The 23899-nt window shown below is 41.2% G+C and overlaps 1 protein-coding gene across 3 annotated transcripts in view; it reads left to right on the top strand.

Annotated features, from left to right (window-relative positions):
* The window catches only part of slit3 (slit homolog 3 (Drosophila)), a 232874-nt gene that overhangs the window by 186528 nt on the left and 22447 nt on the right, over positions 1-23899 (top strand). For all 3 annotated transcript variants that reach the window (XM_034597271.1, XM_034597270.1, XM_034597272.1), the window contains 13 exons: positions 1529-1603; positions 3128-3271; positions 4934-5077; positions 7212-7375; positions 10433-10565; positions 12095-12163; positions 12305-12376; positions 14561-14632; positions 16977-17048; positions 17137-17219; positions 17329-17409; positions 17726-17850; positions 20909-21006. In XM_034597271.1, the coding sequence (XP_034453162.1) occupies positions 1529-1603; positions 3128-3271; positions 4934-5077; positions 7212-7375; positions 10433-10565; positions 12095-12163; positions 12305-12376; positions 14561-14632; positions 16977-17048; positions 17137-17219; positions 17329-17409; positions 17726-17850; positions 20909-21006 (1332 nt within the window). The remainder of the gene's footprint in view (positions 1-1528; positions 1604-3127; positions 3272-4933; positions 5078-7211; positions 7376-10432; positions 10566-12094; positions 12164-12304; positions 12377-14560; positions 14633-16976; positions 17049-17136; positions 17220-17328; positions 17410-17725; positions 17851-20908; positions 21007-23899) is intronic.

Genomic DNA, 23899 nt, shown 5'->3' with positions numbered 1-23899 from the left:
TTGTAAAATCCAAACTTGAGAACAAAAAGTGTTTAGCGAGCCCCCTTTTACTCTCAGCACCTGGACAGAATATTCAACAAGCTAATATATCCACACAGGAAATAGGAATCCAGCCAGAAACAAAGTTTTGTCTAATAACTCTGAATCACAAGCAGCTTTAGAATGTAGGTGAGGGATGGAGAGCGTCTGCTGCTGCTGTCACTGTGGTACTAATGGAGAGCATCGCTGCAGAATAGGAGAGCACTGCAGCAGATGCAGGGCGTTTGGCATCGTATTAATTATGGAGGTTAGTTGTATAATGGTGAACTCAACCATGGGTGCCACTAATAATGTCAGTATTACACACGCCATTAGGCCCAGATTCTTCCGTCCCTTCGTCTCTTTGCTTCGGTTTCTCTCTCTGAAAAGTTGAATCTTCTCATTTCCCCCTTCTTTTCTCTCCATCCATTCCCAGGGTGCTTCACGTCAAAAAATATAAACCTCGTCCTTTATGGTTGGTTGGAGGGCACATCAAAGTTTCTTCCATTTTCAACACCCTCTCACTTTCTGTTTCTCTTGCCTTTTCCCCAAGAACACAACCCACCACAGGATTGTCGAATGGCACAAACACACACACACACACAAGCTGCCCTGTAACCTGCCTTATCAGGGGAAATCAGGGGAGGTTATGACCGAGCTGAAGGTTTATATATATTTTTTATGCTCTATTTCTCTCTTCTGTCTATCTCTCTGTCTGTTTTCTTTGTGATTCTTTCCACTAGCCATGAAAATCCTTGACATCAGCCTTGATAGTGTTCAATAAGCATGAAAGAATCAGTCTTAAGAGAGTTATTTGCACTCGATCGCAGCTCATGTGCATTCTGAGTGGATGTTGAGAGTCCTAGTTCACAAGGTAAAGAGATGTGTTTAATCTTCAGTATCTCATCTTCACAATCTATGCAAACTACAGCACAACACTGAAGGTATTATCATGTTCCTGCCATCATCCCCGATCCACGTCGGACTTTGCAATGTGTTTTTTTTACTTCGGCTTCATCCAGGTTTATCCATCTTTTGAGTTTGTCAGTATCTCATTAGAAAGTGCCCCCTCCGGCTGATCTTTAACTTTCTGTCCTCAATTTCTCTTGCTCCACCTCGTTTAACCAACACACTCACACAAACACAGTAACACACACACACACACCGAGCATCCTTTTAGCAACACAATTTTAGTACAAATTACCTCAATAAAGCAGATGTCTAGCTTTCTATCTCTTAAACCGTTTCCTCCTGGCTCAGGGCACTATGGGTATTGATGACCACATAGAAAAGATTTCTCTCTTCTCTTCCCTTCTCTTCTCTCAACAGTCACTAAAGGCCTCTTAACCTTCACGCGGTCATTCCTCCCTGACGTGCAGCCTCCCTCTATCTTGTTTTTGTGTGTGTACGTACATGTTCATTTGTGTGTACGTGTGTGTGTTCACTCGAAGCAGTTGGGTTCATGAAAGAATAAATGTCTAACTCGCTCCCTCTATCTTTCTCTCTGTAGGCGGTTAAACGACAATGAGATTGCCGTCCTGGAGACTGCGGGGACATTTAAGAAGCTGCCTAACTTGAAGAAGATGTACGTATAAACATCTATCTCTGTGTGCGTACGTGCATGCATGCCTGTTTGTGTGTGTGTGTCTGTATGAATACATAAGCACTTCTCATCTTTTCAGTACTCTGCAATTAGGACTTGGGTTGGATGTTTGTTTTTGCATTTATGTGTCCATACATTCATCCTTTGAAAAGAATGATGCATGTTTCCTTGTCACTTCTAAATGAATAGGTTTCTTTTTTTGTCTATAGCGTAAAAAAGCTTTGCAATTACAAGATGACTTAAATCACAACAGATTGATGAGAACAGAAGGACAAATGTGGATGCACAGATAATAGGGATATGCATGAAAAACCAGAAGTGAAGAGGAAGAGAAAAGGATTGAAAGAAATGTGATAGAGGAAATGCAATGGAAGGTTGAAGAGGGAGGAGCAAGGTTGAAGAAGATATTAAGCACATGGGAAAAAAAACATGCAAAGAGGAGAGAAGTGAAAATGAGAGAGACATATGCGTGAGGAAGAGGAAGAGGAGTCACTGAAGGGAGAAAGTGAGAAAGAGTGAGAGAAGGGCGGGTCTGAGGTATGGAGGAGGTGAATATTGAATGGAAATAGAAGTTGGGCCTTCGCTGCAGATTTACAGTCAGTGCTTATCCTACTTCAGGTGTGTGTGTGTGTGCGTGCTTGTGTGTGTGCATGTGCGCTTGTGTGCGTGTGTGCGTCAGACTGAGATAGAGAAAGACAGACCAGAGAGCAGCAGTTGATTTATTGGAGAGGAAATTGCTAACCATCTAGCAGTGTCACTGACGATATAGATTGGCTCACACTCATTTCCATTTTCCTTTTCTGAATTCCTTCCCTCCCTTCTTCACCTCCTCTCCTCCCATCACCTCTCTCTTATCATTCTTGTTTCTTAGTTTGTCTGCATTGCTATTTATTTAATTGTTAATTTAACTCTTTACTTCTTCTTCATGTGCTTTTTGTTCCTCCCATCTCCTCTTCTCTCCTCCCATCTCCTCTTCTCTCCTCCCATCTCCTCTCCTCTCAGCCGACGCTGATAAGAAAACGCGCAAAACTACCTATGAATGAAAGCTGCAGTAGTTGTGATAGCTATCATCTCCAGTTATTGTCTCTGTGGCCAAATGCTCTTTTCATTTTCATTTTTCTCATTGTCTCTGCAAGGAAGAGAGATAGTGATCGTCTTCAGTTGTCTGTGACCACTTGTCTCATTTACTTTTGTGCGTGTGCATGCATGCGTGCATGTACGTTTGCGTGTATGTGTGTGTGCGTTTGTGCTTTGTGTTTTATAGTAATGGCTGTTATCAGTATATCTATGTGCAAAACGAGGACATTAAGATGAAAGAGAGAAAAGGATAACATTTATTAGTTGAATGGCTGTGAGTGATTACTTTAGGAAAGTGGGAATGTTGTGTTTGCATATGTGGTTATGTTGTCTCTCTGCAAAGGCGATCCTGGATTAAATCAAGACAAACACAAAAAACCCTAAATTTGAGAATCAGCTCAATCTGTCATTTCTTTGTTCATCCTGCAGCAACCTGAGCAACAACAAGTTGAGGGACATTCGTGAGGGTGCGTTCGATGGGGCGGTTGGCGTTCTGGAGCTGCTCCTGACAGGAAACAAGCTAACTGGACTGCAGGGACGCATGTTCAGGGGCCTCACTGGCCTGAAAACTCTGTAAGTTGTTAACAATAGTGCATGTGATTGTGCACAGATGTATATGTGGGTAGATTCAACATGTAGGTTGTCACACTGGTTATAAGAGTGTATCTGTGTAAAATCTGCAGGGACGCTTTTAATAATGACAAAAAATATTGTTTAAAAGTAATAAAATAATAAGAATAATATAAAGTAATAGAATACATGGTGTATTTTCAAAATAAACATTAATAAATATACAAATACAAAATAAGGATACTCAGAACAAAAACATAATAAGGAACATAAAGGAAGTAGGCTACTGCTGATATACTAGTAGATGTCAGAAGCAATAATTCATATAAAACCTGAATAAACGTGTTTGTACAACATCAAAGTATTTTTTTATTTCTACATTTACGTTTGGTTAAGTTGTTCTTGTACTGAGCTCAGATTTTTCCTTCAAAATGGCCACCGGGTCATCGCTGGTCATCACTAGCGCTGTTACTTGTGTTTCCATCGGACTTGTGGTGAACTTCATTACCTTGTTTCCTCCACAAACTGAAGAGAAATGGGCGGGATCGTCTGCTCGCTTACCCTGAAATCAAGGCTAATGACAGCATATTGTTATTCCTCTCATTTAGATGCCCGCCATAAATAGGCTGGTGTCCAATTAGGAGTTACAGGATAGTGCACAGAACCCCGAGCCAGTGTTGTCTGTGTATGCTCAGTAATGACTAGCTAATGCTATCCTGTATATATCTATGCCGCCTAATGACTCTCTAATGGTATCATGGCTGTCTCTGTATTATGTTAAGAGGCTCCCTGCTCCAGTAATAGCTTTGCTAACTAGGTTAGCCCATCCCAGAGATCGCTAATACTAACTAACTCGGTTAGCCTGGTCCCGTATGACTGAATGTCAAAGCTAATGTCATATTACAGAGTCTGTCGCGTTTGTCTTGTGGGGACTGGTTTGAATTTAGCTCTAGTTTCTGTTTTATCTTTCGTCCATGTCATTATCGGTTATGTTCTTTCATCCTCTTTGTCTCTTTTTATCCACATGAATTATGTAAATTATGTAGTTTTTTTATTCAGATACTTCGTACACTACGACTGCCTGTCGGAAAAACTCCCTCGAGTTAAAAAATGTAGTAAAATCTATTCTTGGTTCATCAGTTTAATTTTAAAGCTTTTTTCAACTTTGTGCAACAATATTAATTCATATACATATAAAGTCCATACTTTAAAGTGTTAAAGGTTCAGTATGTAAGATTTAGCTGTCAGGGATCTATTGGCAGAAACTAAAATAAGTGATGTTTTCCACAGTGGTTTTTATCTACATTGTACGAATTGTTGTTTTCCTGACCCTGGAATGGGCCTTTTATATTTAAATACTTTATATTCACATCGGGAGCGGGTCCTCTCTATGGAGGCAGCCATGTTTTTTACAGTAGCCCAAACTGGACAAACTAAACACCTTTTGAGTTCAATGACAATTGAAGTTACTGCAGGTTCTCTCTCATGTTTGGAAGGGGAGTGTGAAGTGAGGGGTATTCAGCTGCAACATGCGACTTCACCACTACATGTCACTAAACTCTACACACTGAACCTTTAATTAGATCATTTTAAGATAAAGTATGTGTGTGTAAACAATTAGCTTTTCACCATCATTTACAAAATATTTGGTGTTTGTGTTTGCAGAATGTTGAGGAGCAACCAGATCAGCTGCATCGACAACAGCACGTTTACAGGTCTGAGCTCAGTGCGTCTCCTGTCGCTGTACGACAACAGGATCACCAGCATCGCCCCGGGAGCCTTCTCCACCCTCCACTCCCTGTCCACGATGTGAGTCGCATTCCTCGACCGTTTTTGATCTTTATATGTTTGAATATTTCAATTTTGTTTATTTCAATCCCATTATTACTTCTATCTCTCAGCGTGTTTCCCCAAACTATTTTCTCTCACTTTATCCTCTGTGTCTTCTTCTTGTTTTATCTCCCTCTCTCCTGTGGTTGTGAGTTTGGAATTTGTGTGAAGATGTTGATTATTGAGAAATGCCATGAAGTAAAGTCATGAAAACCTTTAACCTGCAACACAACATTACTGTGAGGAAGCAGAGAGCATGAGGCAAAGAGGCGAGAGGAGTGTTTTCTATTTTTTCAACTTTCTAACCCCGTAGATGTGAAGGCTGTAAATAATACATTATCATGTCAATAAAACATTACAGGTTCTTATATGTTTCTCCAACGGCGAACAGAGACATACCAAGTTTTTAAAAAAAAGTCTCCTCACATCCTCTCTACTCTCTTTCTTTCCTCCATGCTTCCCTCCCTTGTTCTTTCTCTCCGCTGCTGTGTACCTGTCATCTTCGATTCCAGTTTCTTCTCGGGTCTTTTGGGAGGAAAGGTGGCAGACGAGAGAGGGAGAATAGGGACAGCGGAGGTGGAGAATGGATGGAAGCCCATTTTACATAAACTCAAACTGCTCATTGGGGCTGTTGGTGATTATCACCGCACAAATGGAGAGATATTATATTTCCCCCCACTCCGTCATTTGTCACCATTCATATTTTTCAGCATTAGTTTTTCATTGGCTTTGTTGCAACATTGGATTTCGTATGCAACACCTGCCGGCAGTTTGGCATGAAAGAAAGATGAACGTTTTTTTTATTTCTACACCCTCTGTTTTAACTCTTCCTTTGTTCATTTCCTTATCTTTCCTCTGTTTTTTTTTGTCTTCTTTCACACTCACTCTCTTCCTCTTTCTACTCTTACACTTTCTAATATCTGCCTCCATTTTTAGTGCATTGTTTCCCTATAGAGTTTTTCCATTTAATTAAAAGATTAACACTCTGCAAAGGAAGGAAGGGATTTAGCTTACGTCTGGTAGCCACGCAGCGAGGTCAGTTCATTACAAGGAAATGAGGAAATAACTCGTCGCTATCGGTAACAGCACACCATTAATACTCGAGCACAAACAGCAGCATTCAGGCTTATTAGTTCAGCAGGAGACATGATCTGAGGCAAAGTGGCACAAAATATAAGTTTTAAACTCATATTTTCCTGTTGATTTTATTTTTGTTATAGTTTATTATTATTCTTTGTAAATTGTATTTTTCACTGTCTCCTGGATGTGCCAGAAAATGAGTGGATGAGAGCGGCGTTAAGGTGCCACCACCTCTCTAGTGTGTGCTGCAGATGCTACGTTCACTGCATTCAGTTCAAATGTGGCTCGGCATTAATATTACATGAGCGGTTTTATAAAAGCAACAAAATGCAATGAGAGATCAAATGAAATGAGAAATGAGAGATCAGAAATGAATAAAATGGACAGGTGACCTTTTCTTCCTTTTTCTTCCTCTTTTACAATTTCTCTCACTCTGACACCTTTTCTTTGTCACTCGGCGGCTCTCAAACTTTGCAAAGTGAATAAAAATAACCGATAACCTTTTCTCTTTGCCTCTCTTTTGTTCCCGTTCTCTCTCGTCCTCCTCCGTCTTTGTCTTCTATCTATATTTGTTCTTATTTACATGAATGACTAAAAAAACAACAGTTTACCTCATGGCTTCCAGTCTACACTATACTATAAAAATGATAATTAGAAATAGATCCTGGCACAAGTAGCTAATGATCTTTCTCTTTTGCTCTGTGCCCTCGATCTGTCTTCAGTTTCCGAGCACTTCTTTGAAAGCCTCAGTCTTATCATTGGTCCTTCCTGTAAATCTGTAGTTAGTGCAGATTGTTCAGATTGAAGGTTCCTGCTTATTCACAGAATTCAAAGAAAAATATGTTTTATGCCATGATTCATTTATTATATTGCAAATTAATTTGATTGTAGAGGAAAAAAAAGGATGTACTGTCGCTACAACTGTGCAGCAACGAAGCTGCCAGAGCTGCTGTCCATTCCTATTATTCTTGATCGACGCTGTTTCAACAATTTCCTTCTGTCTCTGTCTTACTGTCCCTGTGTATTTCCATAGCAACCTCCTGTCCAACCCGTACGTGTGTGACTGTCACCTGTCCTGGCTCGGTCAGTGGCTGAAGAAGACCCGGGTGGTCAGTGGAAACCCTCGCTGTCAGAAACCAGCCTTCCTGAAGGAGATCCCCATCCAGGACGTGGCAAACCCTGACTTCACATGTGACGGTGAGCCCCTCGTTCTGTCCCTTACAACAGAATAATTGTGGGTTTTTTTGCTTTAATTCCATGAAAACAATTTGAAATATCAGGGCTTAGACATAATCCACAAATTAACAACAGACGTGATGTGGCTGTAAATCCCATATGAATTTGAAATGACACTGGATTGTCAGGAAGCCACAAAGGTGACAGCCTGAAACAAATGACGTGTCAGTCCGCAGCCATGTGTCCTCCACAGATAAGAGCATGAGTCGAGGGATTGAAAGGTACATTAAATGTCTTTGTATCGTGTTTACTCATCCTAATAACTGAGTGCTTTCTCCACTTTTTAAAGAAAGATGGTAATGTCCAATACACAGTGACTCAGAGAAAGTCCATTGTGCAGCACATAGCTCTAAAGGAGTCGACTGCAGTGCAGCGTCCGTTGGAGAACAGAAGGTCAGGAGAGAAAACTCTGTTCCATGTTGCATCTACATGATTACATCAGGGTTTTTTCCCAGAGCAAGTTGTAATGAGTGTGTTGAGGCGAGGCCCCAATTTCTAAATCTCCCAAAAGACCAAAAAAGGAAAATCAATTGTTCACAGAGGGAATGTAATGACATCACAGTGGAATCGTGTGACACCCTCAGGTACTTCACGTCTTTTGGTTTGTTCTGGACTGAAGTCAAAACAGTTTGGATTCTTGTCTCTGTGAAACAAACTGTCCAGATATTCCATTATGGGATGTGTTTAGTCAGCAGATATACACACACGGTCAGCCGGGTATCGTGAGGACAGAATGATCAGTAACCACTGGCAAACAGCAGCCGCGGATGACATCAGCTTGTGGTTTTTTACAGTGACGTTGCTGTTACCACGACGATGCCTGCCTATAGCTACTTAGGCCCTTGGCTTTGACGCCATAAGCAAAGTGTGGTCTGGCTGTCCCGTCTGTTACATCTTTCTTTCTTCCCCTTTTCCCCCTTTTTTTCTGTCTTTATGGCTTCACACTTCAAACTCGCCCGGTCTCTGTATCGGGTTCTGCGTCTCTCTCCCTCCTGAGTTTCTCTGCATTCATTACACTTTTCTAATTTCCTGTAGCTGCGCTGCAACCATTTACTGAAAATGAGTTTGGAAAGTAGTTAGCTGGGTTGGCTCAAGAGCGGAAACGCTAAGATTGTATCAGATCTTAATATTTATTGTTGTATCACACACACACACACACACACACACACACACACACACACACACACACACACACACTCCACCTTCAAACTCACTCAGCTGCACACACTTGACTTTGAAATGGTTAAGACTGGTATTTACATGGACTTTACAACCATATCATATATACAATGTACACAGAAATGCTCTAAAAACTACTACCATTAAAAGCAGGTTAAATATCCATTCTCTGACATAGACAAAGGATTGATTGACTAACACCAGAAAGGAGCAACGTCCCCTCTTGGCGACGCTGAAATGTCCATAATCTGAAATTGATTCTCAAAAGAACAAAAGCACAGAAACACACACTCGTATAGAACCCAGGTCCCCATGTCCGGTCTATTTAAAGTTGACTATGATGGCTGTTGAGTTGTCCAGAGGCAGCCAAGGGAAAGGTAAAGTTAATTGAATTTGTGAGAAGATATTTAGCACAGATTTAGATGTTAGTTCAATTAGCCAACTGTAGAGTGAGTCAGCCCACGGCTCTACATCCCCGTGGACTCGCTACACAGCTCCACACTTTAGATAAGACACAGACATGTACTCGTGAGCACAGCGCTCCACACTGGGAAACCTAAGCTCCAATTTATTAGACATTTCGACATGAGCACAATTAGAAAACTACAAAGAGAATAAGAAAATGGCCATAAGGACAGAGGGAGATTGCTATTTAACAAACGGAATGTGCAGCGAACTCTGCTGCACAATGTGCACATACACCTACACTCACATGTAAGGATGTGGCAGCGTATTGGCACAGAGGCAAAAACAGCAAAATATGAGCACACATGAGCAAAAAATTGGCTTTTCTCTTTCCTGTTTCACTTTCTTTCACACACACACCGACTCAGATTGCAGTTGTGTTGTCATTGGCTTCGTGTCCACTCTTCATTATCCCTCATTATGGTTTTAACTCAACGTGTTTTACATTTGGGACCGCAGTTCAACTATTTACAAAAGGCAGCGCTAGATTAAAGCTGTGTGTGTGTGTGTGAGATTGTCTGTCAGTCAAGAAAATTGAAGCAGTTTGAGGCCAAGAACAACGTTCCAGTCTCTGATCCGTCTTATCGCGTAGTGCTGGAATGATTACGATCATTCACAGGGGTTTTCGTGCGTGCCATGTGTTGGTGGGTGTGTGTGTGACACATAGTCGCGTAGTCTAAACAGATTTTTAAAGATGAAACGAAACAGAATTAGCATTTACAAATTGCCGGTTCTTTAATCTTTAATGAAGAAGTCGTAAAAAGGTTAAATGTTCAGATAAGTATGAAGTCATGTTTTATACAGAAAAAATAAAATATTATCTTTAACTGAAGGATTTTTACATCTTGGTACGAAAACAATGCAGGTAGATTAACGACTGCCGCATGTTGCAACTTTTTATTTTGTGGCCGTATTGACATGAGTTTTCAAAGCCCATCCTATCAACATCTGTTCAGTATTTATCCAGAGTCATCTAAAGGGTTTTAATATTAGCCTACTGCGACCTGCCTGCAGGTCCTGAGCCAGATGTTGAAGCACAAGTGCAGCTGATTTAATGGCCTCTACTCATTTGATATGGATTATAAATTACTCATGAAAGGAGCTTAGGCTCGAATTAACTTTAGTTTTTATATCTTTCTATCGTTTCCTTTATCTCTTCTTTGCTCTCTCATTTTTTTTTTGCCCTTGCCTCTCCCAACCTCTATCTTTCTTTCTGTCTGTTTTATTTCATTCCCCCTTTCTCCTCAGTCTGTTGCCCCTTTTTCTCTGTGTCATCTCTGTCCACTTTTAAGTCTCCATCCTTTTCTTGATCCCTCTCTTCCTTCTCTTTTGTCTCTCTCTAATATCCCTCTCTCCGTGACTCTCTCTCTCCAGGTGTTGAGGATAATGGTTGTCTTCCTACGTCTGGCTGTCCTGACGCCTGCACGTGCTCAGACAGCGTGGTGCGCTGCAGCAACAGAGGGCTGCACTCTCTGCCCAAGGGCATTCCCAAGGACGCCACCGAGCTGTGAGTCACGCATGCATGCGCGCGCACACACACACAAACACACACACAGAACAAACTCAAATGCAAGGATCTGTACTTGTTCAAATATACAGACATATAAATGTAACAGAAAACATCTTCATGCACATAAGCAAAACCAGGTATTTTGTCCCCAACTACATGCAACGTCACAACCACACACACACAGTCTCAAACACACACACACACACACACGTTGCTGCAGTGCAATATTGATGCAGCAGTTTGCCCTATGCAGCTCCAGGATCTAACAAAACATTAGGTGAATAAACACACACACACACACTCTCTCTATATTCCTGTGATTTAATGGGTTTATACCTGCAGAGTACTCGCTGCAGGTATTTGTGTGTTTATGTGTTTGTTTAGATGTTGATGTCATGAATCTATGAGTCACCACAGATATTTAAAATATATTTACAGTAAATATAAAACATGCAGTCGATTATTGTCTTGTGTAGTATTACAGAAAACAGAGTAAGGAAGAAAGACTATTTCCCAACAGCCGAGAGCGACACCAGAAACTGTCCTTGGGTGTTTTCCTAAAAAATATTCTTTAAAATACTTTGACATTACAGTGTTGGAAAAGTACAAAATCTCTCTACAGTAGCTACAGTCCACTATTTACACTTTTTAAAAGCTTTGCCAATAATTTCAATCATGTATTTGGCTTCTGATTTCCCAGTTTATTACAACTTGTAAAACGTTTTGTCTTTTATTTTAAGACTATAAAAAAATCTTTGTTTTGAAGAAAGATGCCAAAAAAGGAAATGCCCATAATGCTGCATTTAATGCAGGATTATAAAAGCGTTAAAAAAAAAGTGAGATTTGTGAAATTTCGAAAAGTGTAGGAAGAGAATCTCTGTTAGAAAAGGTGAATTATTACTCACACCCGCACAGAAAGGCCTGTAGCTATGAAATAGGCCTGCTCTGTGGGGTCAATAGCAGTGATTAGGTATTGATCAAACTGAAGAAGATGCTCCATCATACTGTCCACATGGCCTACTTATGACCTGAGAGAGTGAGGAGCACAGACCAGTGGATCATAAAATGTGTGTGTGTGCATGAGTGTGGAGTTTGATGTGCTGCTTCTCACATCCTAAATGTATAGTGAATTTGCAGAGGTTGGATAACAGAATGTGTTTAAGGCTTCTACAGAAGAATCTTCCACTTGTGCAGAAAAGGTTGCAGAGCTTTAAGAAACATGCACAGCACTGTATGAGCAAACACAAGATGACATCAGTGTGAAAATCATGAGAAGAAACATTTTCTTTACTAAAAAAAATAATTTATTGAGATGCTGTGTTCCTCCATTCTTTCATTGCTTCGTCTTAATGTAGAAACCAAAATGTAAAAATATGTGTGTGTGTGTTTGCCTGAGTGTGTGTGTGTGTGTGTGTGTGTGTGTGTGTGTGTGTGTGTGTGTGTGTGTGTGTGTGTGTGTGTGTGTGTGTGTGTGTGTGTGTGTGTGCAATACATCCTACATTAACTATGCACCTTTTTCCTTGCAGTTACCTGGAGGGTAATATGCTGACATCTGTGCCCAAGGAGCTGGCATCCCTGAAGCAGCTGTCACTGGTGTATGTACTGTTCACGTAACCTTGAAAAGAAAACACACACTAAAGTGTTGTGCAGACAGTTTAAAGACCTCATCATGTATATATGTACTACGAACGGCACGTTTGTGTTTGTATGTTTACGACATGTTTGTATCTACGCAGGGACCTGAGCAACAACAGCATCAGCACCCTGGCCCAGTTTACCTTCAACAATATGACGCAGCTAGCAACACTGTAAGTTACTACACAGTCCGCCCACGATCCAACGTCATATCAAAGTTGTGTGTGTGCAAGTGTTAGGGTTAAAAACCTCTAGAAATAAGTGTTTACTTATATTAATTGATTCATCTTCTCTGTCAACCCTCTTTTCTCTCGTGTTTTCTTATAGCTTTTCCACCTCTGTCCTCCAAGTATCTCTTCACTCATCTGCTTCTTCTAACCTCTTGTCTTCTGCTTGCATCTTCCTCTTGTATCATCCTCTTCCTTCATCTCTTTCATAATATGCATCCCTTCAGAAAGCTCATAAAGATTTATTTTTCACTTCTTCATCACTCACTCAGGCTACGTTAACACTACTATGTTTAATTTTTAAAAACATCACGGTTGCTACCGTTGCGTCTGCCGTCCACTCTACTCAAGAGTTTTCAAGCACCTAAAATTGAGAAGTTTAGAAACTGTTGGGCCCCTTTTATTTTGGAAAACTCCGTCACGGCTCAGCTACCAGTGGTGAAGGCAAAACGCTGTTAACACTCTCAGTCAGTCCAAGAAAAGAAATTTCTCACCTTACTTTTTGCCATCGTTGTTTCTGGTTTGTAGTATTTTCTGTAACTAAGCAACAATCTGCTTCCCACGCCCCAGTGTGTGAGAATTAGAGAGTGTATATCTGACCCTGAGCCCGTCGAGACCTGATGGGTTGGGCCGTGTTCAGACAAAAACTTTGAAACAATATTTGGGTTGGGTTCGGTCACATTGGCTTGGCTTCCTACTTCCTTTTTTACCCTAATCGGTGAAAACATCATGTTCAAAAAACAAAAAACAGAATGCCTGTCACGGTTGGTCAGGTTCGGAGAGAAAAAACAAAAAGCCACAGTGAGATATATTGTGATTTACAATTTCAGGCGTGTTTGTGTGGATTATTACTGATACTGAGCTCAAATGCTGTTTTAAAAAGAAAACATATTGGTTCGGATGTTGCCTCAGTGACCCTGCTGAATTAAAATCTGCTTTACTCCCATTCTGTCTCTCATACACATTCATTTTCTTTAGTTTGTGTCTCTCTTTTTACTTCTTTTTTTTGTGTATTAAATGGTTTTTACATCATCTGGCTTTCGTGTGTCCAGGGAAGGTTGACTGAGCCCATTTGCTCTTATCCAGCGACTCCTTGTTTCATATTTCATACAGTTGCACTGATTCACACCCGGGAGCTGCCCAGTGCAACCACAGACTTCTACTGTTAGCCCCCAGATAGCATCGCTGGAACACTCTCTGTGTTGAACACTTTGCTCAAGGGTACATTGCCAAGAGTTCACATAGTGGAGGTGGAGGAGAATGTTTCACTTTCCACATTGGTTTTTACAGCCTTTTAGTTAATCTGTGGATTTGCTGGCTGTGGGGATTGTTGCTCTAACGTTTAACAACCAGTTGTTAACCCAAAGCTTGACGTCTAAAAGATCTAAAAGATTTTCCCTGTTTCCTCTGAGACACTTTGACGCCTCTCGATAATCAGTAGGTGTGATTATGTTGAGCGTCATTAGACAAAACCTGCTGAGAATCAACGTTGTCTTAAAGATACATATCAGGCTTAAACCATAGACTGTATGTAAAGATAGACGACATGAGGGCTCCCCAAAACTGAAGGACCTGGTAGTGGGTTGCAGTACAAGTCATGAATACCACCTCCTCCATGTAAGTGAATGGGACGTGAACAGGATCATTATCAGGCTCCATGCTAGATTATGTTAAAAGAATTACCCTGGAACATTTGACCATGAGTGGAATCCTGGCCTTAAAGGGTTTTCCCCTTTTGTTCATTTATTCCTGAACTTATTTTTGGTTCATTGACAGTTTTAAAAGAGGAAAACATAACTGTGCTGTGGGAGTTTGACATTTCAAACACGTCTGATTCGTTTTGTCACCTTTACCTAATTTTTCCACTTCATTAAACATGTGCCCCCTTGTTAATTATCCATGTTTCCACATACACTGGCTACAGGTTCTGAGTTTCTGTAAAACCAAATCTGCTGCTTCACCTCTCACGTCTTCTTTCCTCTTTGTCTCTTTTATTCTCTATGCGGAATTGTCTAAAATATAATTAATGAATGTAAAATGAATATGTACAAGGAAACTAACATGTATAAAAACAACATCCTAAGTTACAAACTGAGTCTCCTGACCTTGCTCATGTCCTCTGTCTTTCAGCATCCTGAGCTATAACCAGATTCGCTGCATCCCGGTCCATGCCTTCGACGGCCTCAAGTCACTTCGCCTGCTGTGAGTAGCAAGCTTCATCTTCAAGTGCCGCAGTGGATTCAATATTCAACACTCCCTGTTGCTAGTTATAGTACTGAGTGAAATTAAAGTTTAATCGTCCCCCCGGTGTCAGGCCACGTTGAGAGCCAGTCACAAAATGAGAAGCAGCCGCCCGATCATTTGTTGTTTCAGGGTTCTGAAGGAGATAAAAGTGACCATATCTTATCTCCTCTTTAATGCTCCCTCTGTGTCTGCATGCTGCGCTCCATCTCCCCCCCACTCTGTCCCTTCACTCTGTCTCTCCTTCTCTCTCCTCCATCCATCCTCTCCTCCTTTTCTCTCTCTCTCCGCCCAATGTTGTGTTTGATGAATCGACCTTCAGCCTCTGTGTCCTCAGTCATCCATCTGGTTGTCCACCCTCTGTCTCACTAACCCACGCTCGCACACACACACACACGCACAAATTGCGCGTAAATATTGCTGTCTGGCCATCTACATACACAGATAGATATAAATGTAGGTAAACACACATTAACATGAAAATACACACAAGTATTAGCACAGAAAAAAACTTGCAACTTAAATGGTCATGGACAGAATTTACTTTTGACTCTAATACGAGCAACATGTAGAATTTTAAATGCTGTGTTATCACTGTTTATTCAACAGTGATTTTTTGCTTTATTAGATGAAATTATGGTTGAAATAATTTCTGGTTTGTTCACTTAAAGGCGACAAGAAAACCTGTTTTCCCGAACTACAACTACTACTTTTAAATATCAAATTTCTATGACAGTAACTTTCAGCTGAAAACTCAACATGAAACCATGAAATAACTGAGAAATCTGATTCCTGAGCCTTGTGTTCCTCTCTGTGGACATTTCTTCCACCTCGATTTGTTCAGAAAGAAAAAGTCGGCTTTGTTTCTGGCCTTTTCTCCACGTATTGACTTTATCCTTTACCAGGCCTCCACCTTGCTGAAGTTTAGTGATCGCTTTTTTAAAAATCCTTCCCTCCTTCCTTCCTTTCATTTTAGTTGATGTTGCCGTGGGGACTGCTCCCTCTCTGCCCCCGCATAGCAACTGGTTGCCAAGCAGCCATCACTGTCACTTCCTCATTACCCACAACCCCCTCTGGGCCAGCCGTGTGCGGGGGCTGTTAGACCATCGTACATAGATGCAGGAACACACACAAAGATGCACACAAAAATGTTAAGACATTAAGCACACATACGAGCACAAAGTTGTACAAAAGAGATCAGACACATACAAATATTTGCACATTACACACTTACACGAACATGAACACACTGATTTACACGTGCGCACACACACATACACACACATGCACATACACGTTTCCAATAGTGGTGGTTTGATAGCTGAGCTGTCCCCTGCCACAGCCCTGTGCTCTAATGGAATGTGAACTTATATCCAGCAGGCAACACACTTAAATTGTGAGACTCAAAGGACACACACACACACACACACACACACACACACACACAGTCTGCAGTCCATGAGCCCTTGGAGACAAAAGTTTTGAACACACGAACACACACATCTAAGCATACAAACATGTACATGAAAACCCAAAGGTACAAAACAAAAATTCACATCCTCACACTGATACACATCACAGCCTGCAGTTTGTCCCTGTGGTTTTTTCTATACACACACACACACACCACTGTCTGCTACAGGACCATATGAGGCAGCTAATATTCCATTCAGAGACCAGGACAAGCTTTATTGCCCAACAATGAAAATAAGCTTTCTGTTTATTTTGTGTTATTCTTTCATAAATAATGTATTTTTTTCCATTATAAAAGGGGATGATGGTGTGTCTGCAGCTGAGGAACCACAAATAATCTAAATAATTTAGCAGGCGGCAAGTCAGAGTCGGACCAGTTGTATTATTTAGCTGGAAGTTGGGTATTAGGCCGCGGGGCCGTCAGTTTCATTTAACTCTAATATGATGGATGCGATGCTGAAAATATTCATTGTTTGATTTGTAAACTGTGAATTGTTATCTGTGGAAATGATGTTAACACAGCTTCAAGCTTTTGATCTAAATATAAAACAGTCAGTTAATATCAGCAGCAGTGTCACAATAAGTAGAGTAGCAGTAAAAAAGCATTATCCAGAAGTGAAGACGATGAGGAAGAACCATTCTGGGATGAATTCAAAAGTCAGATGTGCAGTTTCACATTATTTTCCTGGTTACAACAAACTAAATGCTTAATTAATTAATTAATTACACAATAGAATAAGTCACACAATAAAATGAGTCAAAAGCGAGCTCTTGAATATTTAACAAGGTCAAAATTTAGTTTAATATCCATGTTAACTCTCCTCTCCTCCAGGACTCTCCATGGCAACGACCTCTCAACTATCCCAGAAGGAGCTTTCAACCACCTCACCGCTCTGTCCCACCTGTAAGTACGACCCCATATGTCCGCTTTTCTGTTTGTATGCAAGTGTTGTGTGAATTGTCCAGTAAATTGTGTGTTTGTGTTTGTTCAGGGCTCTCGGTGCCAATCCCTTGTACTGTAACTGTGACCTGCGCTGGCTCTCCCAGTGGGTCAAGGCTGGTTTTAAAGAGCCTGGTAAGGAGACGTCATCGAAATACCTCCAAACAACATTTCATATAATGAAGAATAAGACAAATTGTCATGTATGTTTTGCACTTTCTCAATAAATTGTGCTTTTGAACAGGAATTGCTCGTTGTACCGGACCTCCTGACATGGCTGACAGGCTCCTGCTCACCACACCACTCAACAGATTTCAGTGTAAAGGTAAATACGAATAAATAAGATCAAATCAGAAGAACCTCACATCATCGCCTCTTCCTCTTTCGTATACAGGCCTGTGAAAGAAAATCTAATTTGTTGTTCTCCTGAGCTCTCACTTTCCTTCCCCTGTGAGGCCTTCTCTCAGCACACACCATTAACTGAAGTCTGCAGCAGTGTGTTTAGTGCAGCATGAGTAAATATGTATGTCTTCTCCGCTGACACTCCTTCGCTCCCTTTCTGCTGTTCTTATCTTTATCCCTCCATTTCCCCACAGTGTCGTCCTGCTCTCATCTGCCTCTGTTTGTGTTATCTCTCTCAGGTCCAGTAGACATCAGCCTGATGTCGAAATGCGCCCCCTGCCTGGGGGCGCCGTGCCAAAACAACGGTACCTGTGTCTCTGAGTCGACTGGAACCTACCACTGCACCTGTCCATATGGATTCAAGGTGAGAGCAGAGGGAGCAGAGGGAGATACTTTTAAATTTAAGGGGGAAACCTAAGATCTAATACTAGGTGTAGTGGAATTGTTCTTTGTATAAAGTAAATCTCAAAAGCACTCAATTCACTAAATATTAAAGATATCGGAATGAAACTGCACATTTGGCGATCAATATTTCCTTAAAATTTGCAATCTTGGAGCCAATTTGCAAACGCCTGACAATGAATTAGCCTCTAGGGGCAACAGTCAATATTTTGGGGCTTCTGTTGTAGGCAGCAGATAAATCCAGGCCAAGACTCTGTCTTCTGTTACAGTCATACCAGTTTCTTTTATCACACAAGTTGAACATTTCTCCACACGAGACACAAACAGTGGTACTTCTTGGAGGTGTTTTACATCCAGACGACATTTTGGCTAACAGCTACCTTCATATACATACAGATAAATTAAAAAGTCAATAGCTGATGCATTTCAGTCGATGCCTCGTTTGCACTACATTGCCGTGGTCCATCTTGGTTATGTGGATCAGCTCTTCTGTCCTCTTTGCTGTCACACACATTTTAATGAAGAGTGAAAATATATTGGAGCAGATGTAAACGCAGGAGAAATCAGTGCTTTAACCTGACGATGTTGCCGTCTCGTTCCCTTTTGGCTTTCACCTACACTGTCAGCTCGCCAGCCATTATCCAGTGGTTCATCAGTATTTTAAAGCTTCTGGAACAGCCAAGGCAGAAGGGGAAAAAATGTAACTTATGCTAGAATTGGCTGCGTGTGTGAAAAGTATCCTTGATGGATAGCCACGCTGCATAAGCCTGTGGCATTAGCAGTATTATCAGGCTTAGCTTTGGCCTCGCATGCATAATGTACCTGTCTGTTCATCGATAGAGAAATGATGACTCCAGCTGGCTGCACTGGAGCTATCGACTGATCAAAAGACAAAGGGTGTGATAATTGTCCAGACTCCTCAGGGCTCCAGAGGGCCACCAATTTGGTCGCATGTGTGAATAATGCAACTAAAATTGATATTGTACAATGAAATATCCCTAAATAAATTGATATTTAATTGAATCTGAAATCGAATCGAAACCTTGTGAATTGGAAACGAATTGATTTTGGAAATCAGTGGCGATATCCAGTCCTAGTTAGGAAATTACCAATATATATGGCAACTGTCAAGAAAAGGTATAATTGGTGTATTATTGCGGTGCCAAAAGGCGAAGTGAAAGACTTTGGGTGCACCTAGATTGTGTTCTGGTGGTGCAACGGTGCAAACATGCAAACCTACTACTGAGAGGGTGATTTGCACTGAAAGCGTGTGTGTGTGTGTGTGTTATGTGTGCGTGTATCATCTATACACCCACCCGTTTGCTGTGGGTTCATGCCTCTGTGTGTGTGTGTTTGTCTGTGTACAAGCACTTTAAAGATACACTTGTGATCTCATGTGCACAGACACCTCACAACCTTTTACAGGAGGACAAAGCCTTCGTCTTGCTTTTAATTAAAACATCACTTGCCAAGGTCACAGACTAGGAAACAGGCTGTGTGTGTGTGTGTGTGTGTGTGTGTGTGTGTGTGTGTGTGTGTGTGTGTGTGTGTGTGTGTGTGTGTGTGTGTGTGTGTGTGTGCGTGCGTGTGCGTGTATATATATTTATGTATGTTTGTCTTTCTTTGACGGTGTCCACTGAGAAAACATTAATTAAAATGTGTTAGAGAAATCAAAGAAGGAGCAGCAGAGGACAAAAGATGGAGGGGGAGAAGGGGAAGGAGAAAAAGAGAGGGAAGACATGAGGGGTTCGTGGAAAGAGGTGGATACATAAGGAAAAAGAAAGCAATGCAGCAGGAAAGACTGATTGAGAGAAATACGGAGAAAACTAATAGTGAGAAAGAAGAAGGTGGAATGAAAAAATACGTTAACGGAACAAAAGAGCCACGCAGTAAAAAAGAGAAAAGAGAGTAAGTAATGAAGATGGATGGAGAGAGAAAACAAGAGTAAACATCTGAGGCTCAGCCTTGATCAGAGGAAGTGTGTGTGTTGGTGGCCAAAGGTTTGGTGGTTGGAAATTAAAACAACAGCCTCAGGGTTCGATGTGGAGCGAATGTGCTTGTGTCGGTGTGTGTGTGAATGTGTGTGTCTGTGTGTGTGGGTGTGTGGGTGTGTGGGTGTAGGTGTGTGTGTGGGAGCATCCATCCAACTCCAGCCGCCCTGTGTGTGTATGTGTCTCAGATTCCAAGTGAAAGCTGTTTATTCAGAAAACAGGTGTGTGTGGTTAGAACAGTGATGAATCAAAGAAGTGGGCTGTGGCACACGTTCATGTGTGCCTGTGTACATAATGTACATTTGTGATTGTTCGTAAAGGTCATTGTGTGTATTTGTGAAAGAGAGACAGAAACAAAAACAATACTGTGAATTGAATTGATTGGTAAATTGCTGCTTTTTTTTTTTAGATTAATCAACCAGAATAGATTTATTCAACCCTCGATCTCTCTTCAGGCTATTTTCTTTCACCGCAGCTAACATATTCAAAGATCTGTGACCCTAAAGCTGAAAGATTTTGCTTTTAATTGCAATGGAAAAATAACAACTTCAGCTTCTCAACTTGTAAAACAATAATACACAATATTTGTTATATCATATTTACAGTATATTTGAATATAATTTAACAGAAGGGAGCTCTTTCTTGGTTGAAAATATAAACTAGTATACATAATTGTTGATAAGATTCCTCATCAGCTTCTGACCCCAGAAGAAATGCTAACTGTATTCAGTGCCTGTGGTAGTGGGTGAGTACTTTTACTCCTGCACCACCTGGTAAGACTTCTTTTCCATCATTAGCAAGTGGCTTATTACTGCTCCTGCTTGTTGCACGTCCGTGTAAAGGGTGATGAACACCATTAAGGGAGAGGAGAGTGTAATAGTGAGCCAGAGGGAGGAATCATCTCCCTCATCCATAACCACTGCGTCAGCGAGACTCCGTAAAAGACTGGGGGGTTTTTTTAGCCGTGATGGAGCAGAATAAAAAGAAAATCCCTGCATTCACTCATTAACGTCTTCTCTTCTTCTCCAGGGTCAAAACTGTGAAATACCCATCAACGCCTGCATTAGTTTCCCCTGCTCGAACGGAGGAACCTGCCACATTCAGCCTGGCCAGGAAGACTTCTTCAGGTACAACAATATATCTGTTGATAACTAGTGGGCGGCTGCGGCTCCGGAGGTAGAGCGGGTCATCCACTAAACAGAGGTGCACGGGTTCAATCCCTGGCTCCTCCAGTCTGCATGTCAAAGGATAGGAAAAGCGCTGTGTGTGTGAATGAGTTAATGTGGCTTGTTATGATCAGTGTTTGAGTGGTAGCTAAGACTTTAAAAGTGCTGTTACTAATACATCATACAAAATAGTACATTTCCAACTTATTCTGTCGTGTATTTTAGTTTCAAACACAGCAACAATTTGCCGTTTTCCCACAGACTAACTTTTCTATTTGAAACCAGCAGTACAACCATTATTCAGTCTACATATTGCGTGTAGCTGACTGAGAAGAATAGATCAAAAATAGGAGTCATTTCAAAGAGGTCCTTTGGGAATCCATCGAGGCTGTGGGTCAAATCTCATTGCCCTTTCTACCCTGTCGCCCCTGTCTCTATTAGTGGCTGCGTTTTAAACAGCTTACCATGTATTCTCATCTGAAAGGTAAATTAACCTCACTCGGCCCCCAGAAATGTAGACGCCGTGATTAGAGCGGACAGTCTTGCTCCGCTGGACAATGCATTACCCGCGATAAGAACTCGCTGTGACCTTATGATGTGTTTTCCTTCTTATGTGTGTTGCGGGGGGGGGGGGGGGGGGGGGGGGGGGGGGGGTTGGAGCTGAGGGGTTAGACAGGAAAAGAGGGGACATTTCAAAGGAGGAAACCCCCATCCGGGTTGCTCATTAAATCCCCGTGCCCTCTCTGACCCCCTCAACAGTTTAAAGAGGAAACTTTGAACTTCTGTCATTATTCACATCGGTGTTTCTGCACACACTGTTTTCGTAAGCTACATGTGTTTTAATGTGTCATGTAAAGGTGATTCTGAGCTGTACCTGCATTATGTTGTTTGAGGGGTATTTGAATTATTAGCCACAGAAAAATTGGACGTATGAACAAAAAGCTGTGTGTGCATTGGGCTCAGCTACTGTGGCTTTCCTTCATTGAACCTTCTGTTACAAGAAGTGTAACTGTAAAGAAGAAATGCTAACATGAACGTTAAATATATTATTAGTATTATAAGAATGAGTAAAAGTACTTATACTGAATCGCTCACTGTTTTGAGTCAATGAAAAACACTCAAAAGGGTTTAAAACAGAATCGCACATTAAAACTTCATTAGGTTGGGGTTGTAAAATTCTGACGTAGTGGATGTAATGTTGACATGAGTCATAATCAGACTATGTTCTTTAACTTCTAAACAGGAATATGAATATTCTATTTGCAACTCATGTAAACTTCTTATTCAGAATAAGGTCAAATGTCAGGTAATTAGTGTCCATGCAAACTAAAGCCTTCACATGAGTTCAGAGGAGATCAACAGATTCCGTGTACTCAAAGTGAGAGGTTACTTTAAAAATACTGTTCCCTGCATTGGTATATTCATCCAGTGAAAGTTTGCAGAACACACTCGCTCCGTTGCAGGAAGTAGCTGCTTCACATTCATACGGTTTCACACATTCACACCTGGGAGCTGCCCAACACAATCGCAGTGTTTGACTCCTGGCTTCGGAGCGTCTCAGTGGCAGTTGTTGAGTGAGTGGAGAGCAGAGCTTCTCTCATTTGCTTTCCTGCACTTTCCATCTATTCCCAGCTGATCCAGGATCTCAAACTTGTTTTTCACACCTCTAGGCTACTGTTGCATTTTGTGCAGAGTCTGACAGCTTGAAAACACAGTGAATGCTTCATAGATTTGTGAAAGAAGCCTTGGCCTGAAATATTTAAACAGTTAATTCCCCCGCTCTGTCATCTGATGACTAATCCCTTTTGAACCGAGAAACTAAAACAAGAGCGTCAAAATTAATTTGGAAACCAATGCCAAAAGACAAAATGTAACTGGTGGAAGGCCACAGACCAAAGTAGTAAAAACCAGTTGTTTAGAAGTGCGATAAATTAAAAACAGATTGTATGTAGCCAAGTATGACATTTTAATTTAATACACAAAGACATTTGATCTATTAAATTAAACCCAACCACATTTAACACGCTATTTTACACCCATTAAAAAACTCTTTGAAAGGCCAAGGAGGCAGCCTTGGTGGTGTTATTGCAAGATTATATTAAAATTCAGTCTGCACTTGTAATAACTGCTCATACTAGTACATGTATTCGTCTGTGCCTCGTTTGATTGTGTCTGCCAGTGTCGTCAGCATCTCGTCAAAAAGTCCCTCTTCGTCTCAGCCTCATGAAGAACAGACACTTTGAATGAAATGAAACTGGCATTAACAATATTGCAAGCAGGTTTGTCTCTTGCTGCAGCCTTTGCCATTTGAACGGCTTTCATATGCGTCTGGCCTTTACCGTCCTACATGGAAATGCAATTACGAGTCTCTTTACCCTTTGCAGGTCTTCTCTTAATGTTAATAGTAACACAGGTAGATATTTGTGCCCTCTGAGAGACACGCAGGAAGCGAGGGACACCTGTGCCCTTTGACATTTTACATGTTATATAATCAGTAGGAGATATTCAATAAGTCCAATTAGCCCCAGTTCTTAGCAGAGACCCATTTGTCAAACTCTACTTTAAATGTCAAAACTGGGATGTGATTGGTGGAGCAGAGCTTTCTGACCCCAGCAGTGCTGCCAGGGCTCTTCTCATTTAGTTTGTCCCTCATGAGAACACTTTCCATCTTTGTCCCTCCTGTGCATTTCATTTTCCTCCTTTTCTCTCTTTTCTTTCTTCACTTTTTTCCAGTAGCAGCCACAACTGTAGAAGAGATAATATTTATAACCTCTAAATTCAATGAAATGGTGATTCTGTGAAAAGTCCAGACAGACGCAAAGTGCATCATAATTTCATTTCATTTGGGCAGAAA

The sequence above is a fragment of the Hippoglossus hippoglossus genome, chromosome 10 (genome assembly GCF_009819705.1).
Source record: "Hippoglossus hippoglossus isolate fHipHip1 chromosome 10, fHipHip1.pri, whole genome shotgun sequence".
Classification (NCBI taxonomy): Eukaryota; Metazoa; Chordata; class Actinopteri; order Pleuronectiformes; family Pleuronectidae; genus Hippoglossus; species Hippoglossus hippoglossus.
The sequence above is the reverse complement of the archived record's forward strand: the minus strand, read 5'-3'. Positions and strand labels throughout refer to the sequence as shown.